The 3,674-nt window shown below is 39.6% G+C and overlaps 1 protein-coding gene across 1 annotated transcript; it reads left to right on the top strand.

The window, feature by feature from the left end:
* The first annotated feature begins 1,830 nt into the window (after positions 1–1,830).
* Gcnt1 (glucosaminyl (N-acetyl) transferase 1) lies at positions 1,831–3,167 on the top strand. Its single transcript, XM_026394037.2, has one exon. The coding sequence runs from the start codon at positions 1,881–1,883 to the stop codon at positions 3,165–3,167; it is 1,287 nt and encodes a 428-aa protein (XP_026249822.2). The 5' UTR covers positions 1,831–1,880.
* The last annotated feature ends 507 nt before the right edge of the window (positions 3,168–3,674 follow it).

The raw sequence follows: 3,674 nt of genomic DNA, 5'->3' as shown, positions 1-3,674 counted from the left end.
CTGGAGTTGTAACTTAGTGGTAAAGCACTTATTTAGCATGCAAAAGCCCCAGGTTCGATCCTCTAACACTTCGGGCGTTGGGGGGAGATCTAAATGTCAGTATGTTTTCACACCTTTACCAACCACAACCATAGCATTAGGAAAATACAATTATAGAGAAGCAAATTTTAAAAGATAGAAATCTGCCATAATTTTGAGGGGAAAAAAAGTACATCTATACAAAGAGAACCAGCATGCTTTCTTGTGTGCTGCAAGTACACATATAGTTATATCCCTTCATGCATTTCTCTTTTCATTTCACAGATTTTTAAAAAAGCTTCAAGGGACATATCACCATCACTGGACGCCTGATTCACTGAAGAAAACTGGCAGCATGAGAGGTACTCTGAAGGGGTGCAGGATGTTACCAAGAATCTCAGCACTAAATGATCCACACTTTCCTTAGTTCTCAATGGTAAAAAGTCTGAATACCTTTCTTAACGTTATTCTAAACTAATAATGGTCAACTTTATTTTCATTTGTATTATTGATCTTCACAATTGACTTCCTAATGAAATATTTAAAAGTATCAGTGTTAATTCTGCTGTTTAAAACTCATTTCAAATCTCTTTAAATCTAGTATGGTCAGAACTAATGGTATTTGATCTTCTTTTTCAGAATAGCACCTATTAGTTATAGAACCAATTGTCAAGTTATAAAGTTGTTTTTAAAAATGAAATAATACTTGAATTTTTTAAAGCATTTTAAATAGTAAAAATTAGAAAGTAGACAAAAGTTCTGTCATATACAGCTCTTGTTTTTCTGAGGGCTTAATAATTATAATTAGTTATACTCAGTTTAGGAAATTCAGGCTGTATCTTCATATAGTGCCTGACATGGAACTGAGATTAAATGTAGGGTCACCCAAACACAGCCACAAATCTGGCCTGGTTTTAGCTGAGCCCTTTGGTTCAGTTTGAAAACTCAGTTTACTTTCCCTTCTTTCAAAGATCCTTTGAAGTCCCTATCATTCCTGAACTTCTAAGTGTAGCCCTAATCCGAAATCAGGAAAAAAACAAGTGGATATCTGATCTCTTCAGATCTTATGGCTGCTGATGCCACGTGGTGGACTTTAATAGATGTCAGGAAGAACTGAAATTAGTGTAACCATTTCAAGAAGAGGATGTGCTAGCTTGTTTGGTGGCGCATGCTGGTAATCGAGTGGCTTAGGAGGCTGAGGCAAGAGGATCGTGAGTTCAAAGCCAGCCTCAGTAACTTAGTGAGGTCCTGTCTCTAAGTAAAATATAAAAAAAGAGCTGGGGATGTGGCTCAGTGGTTCAATCCCCAGTGCCCCCCCAAAGAGAGAGAGAGAGAGAGAGAGAGAGAGAGAGAGAGAGAGAGAGAGAGAGAGAGAGAGAAGGTGTGCTAATTCTTACAATTGGCTTACTTTCAAAAACTTGCCCAGTGTGGACAGTTCAACAGGTAGATCGTCCACTATGTTTTTGCACTTCAGTGTACCTGAGAGGTAAAGTGTTTATTGTGGAATATTTTAGAACATTAGGCCTGGGTGGGGTTGTTGGGTTTTTCCTCCTCCAACTTGTGGTTTTAATACTGGAGACTGTGGGTTTCCTGTAAAACTCCCATTTTGCTGATTAACCCACTTTTGTTTTTGTTTTGTTACAGCCTCATAACAAATAGCACGGTTCTTGAGTTCTATATTTATAAAGATCATTTCTGTTTTTCTTTTAGTGCTGTTGGTCACTTTCAAGATGCCTTTGTACTTCTGATAAATTCAAACTGGCAACTCTTAAGGCCACGCTGGACAGAAAATCAGAAGGAAGATCATTGGTGCTGGAAGCCTAGAAGATCACTTAGAGGAAAACCTCGGACTGTCATTTGAAATGCTGAGGAATTTATGGCGGAGGAGACTTTTTTCTTGTCCCACTAAATACTATTTTATGATTCTTGTTTTTTCCCTAATAACTTTCTCTGTTGTAAGGGTTCATCAGAAGCCTGAATTTGTAAGCGTCAGACACCTGGAGCTTATTGGAGATAATCCTAGTAATAATATTAATTGCACCAAAATTTTGCAGGGTGATGCAAATGAAATCCAGAAGGCAAAGCTTGAGATGCTAACAGTGAAAATTAGAAAACGTCCTCGGTGGACACCATCTGACTATATAAACATGACCAGTGACTGCCCTTCATTCATTAAGATGCGTAAATATATTGTAGAACCTCTTAGTAAAGAAGAGGAAAGCTTCCCAATTGCATACTCCATAGTGGTTCATCACAAAATTGAAATGCTTGACAAGCTCCTGAGGGCCATCTATATGCCTCAGAATTTCTACTGCATTCATGTAGACAAAAAATCAGAGGACTCCTTTATAGCAGCGGTAATGGGCATCGCATCCTGTTTCAGTAACGTCTTTGTGGCCAGTCAGTTGGAGAATGTAGTTTATGCATCCTGGAGTCGGGTTCAGGCCGATCTCAACTGCATGAAGGACCTCTACAGAATGAGTGCCAATTGGAAGTACTTGATCAATCTCTGTGGGTTAGATTTTCCTATTAAAACCAACCTGGAAATTGTCAGGAAGCTCAAGTCGTTCATGGGTGAAAACAACCTGGAAACAGAAAAGATGCCATCTAATAAAGAAGAAAGGTGGAAGAAGCATCATGTGGTCATTAACGGAAAATTGACTAATACGGGGACTGTCAAAGTGCATCCTCCACTCAAAACACCTTTGTTTTCGGGCAGTGCCTATTTTGTGGTCAGTAGGGAGTACGTGAGGTATGTGCTAGAGAATGAAAGCATTCACAAGTTCATGGAGTGGGCACAAGACACGTACAGCCCGGATGAGTATCTCTGGGCCACTATTCAGAGGATCCCTGAGGTCCCAGGCTCGCTGTCCTTAAGCCACAAGTATGACTTGTCTGACATGCAGTCAGTTGCCAGGTTTGTCAAGTGGCAGTACTTTGAAGGTGATGTTGCCCAGGGTGCACCTTACCCACCCTGCAACGGGGTCCATGTGCGCTCAGTGTGTGTTTTCGGAGCTGGCGACTTGAACTGGATACTACGTAAGCACCACTTTTTTGCCAATAAGTTTGACCTGGACGTCGATCTCTTTGCTGTTCAGTGTTTGGATGAGCATCTGAGGCATAAAGCCCTGGAGATGTTAGAACACTGACCACTGAAGGCAAATTTTAGGAACAATAAGAAAAATACTCAAAACATACCCCCATCTGCTTTCTCTGCCTTGACAATAAGAAGGATTATATGGTGTCCTCTTTGGGGTGAGGATTCTCCTATAGTATCTAGAGTCAACATGAGGGGGGCACTTAAAGTGACTGGGGGCTGGATACTGTGACAAGGCATTGTGGAGGCGAGACCAGAATGGGGCTGGGAGAGAGGCCAATGTAGGAATTAGCCTCAGGGATTGTTAAAGAGCTCAGGGACTTAACAAAATGAGAAGATTTGACTTGTGCCAAAATTATTTTAAGGATTTTAAATATAACAATTTTCCTGATATGAAGAAATTTATAGCAACAATCAATCAAGAATATAAATTTATCTCGGATATTATATTTGTTGGAATAAAAATTTGATTTTACTCTAAATGATTCTTGTAAACATTTTACTTTCTGCTCTAAAATTATACTGTGTGGTGTATCTATAGTCCATCTTAAATAGGTTT

The sequence above is a fragment of the Urocitellus parryii genome, chromosome 4, assembly GCF_045843805.1.
Source record: "Urocitellus parryii isolate mUroPar1 chromosome 4, mUroPar1.hap1, whole genome shotgun sequence".
NCBI classification, from domain to species: Eukaryota; Metazoa; Chordata; class Mammalia; order Rodentia; family Sciuridae; genus Urocitellus; species Urocitellus parryii.
Note: the sequence above shows the minus strand (reverse complement) of the source record. Positions and strands in the feature narration are given on the sequence as shown.

What these genes read in the sequence shown, in the direction of transcription:
- Gcnt1 (XM_026394037.2), top strand. Translation starts at nt 1,881, where the DNA reads ATGCTGAGGAATTTATGGCGGAGGAGACTTTTTTCTTGTCCCACTAAA.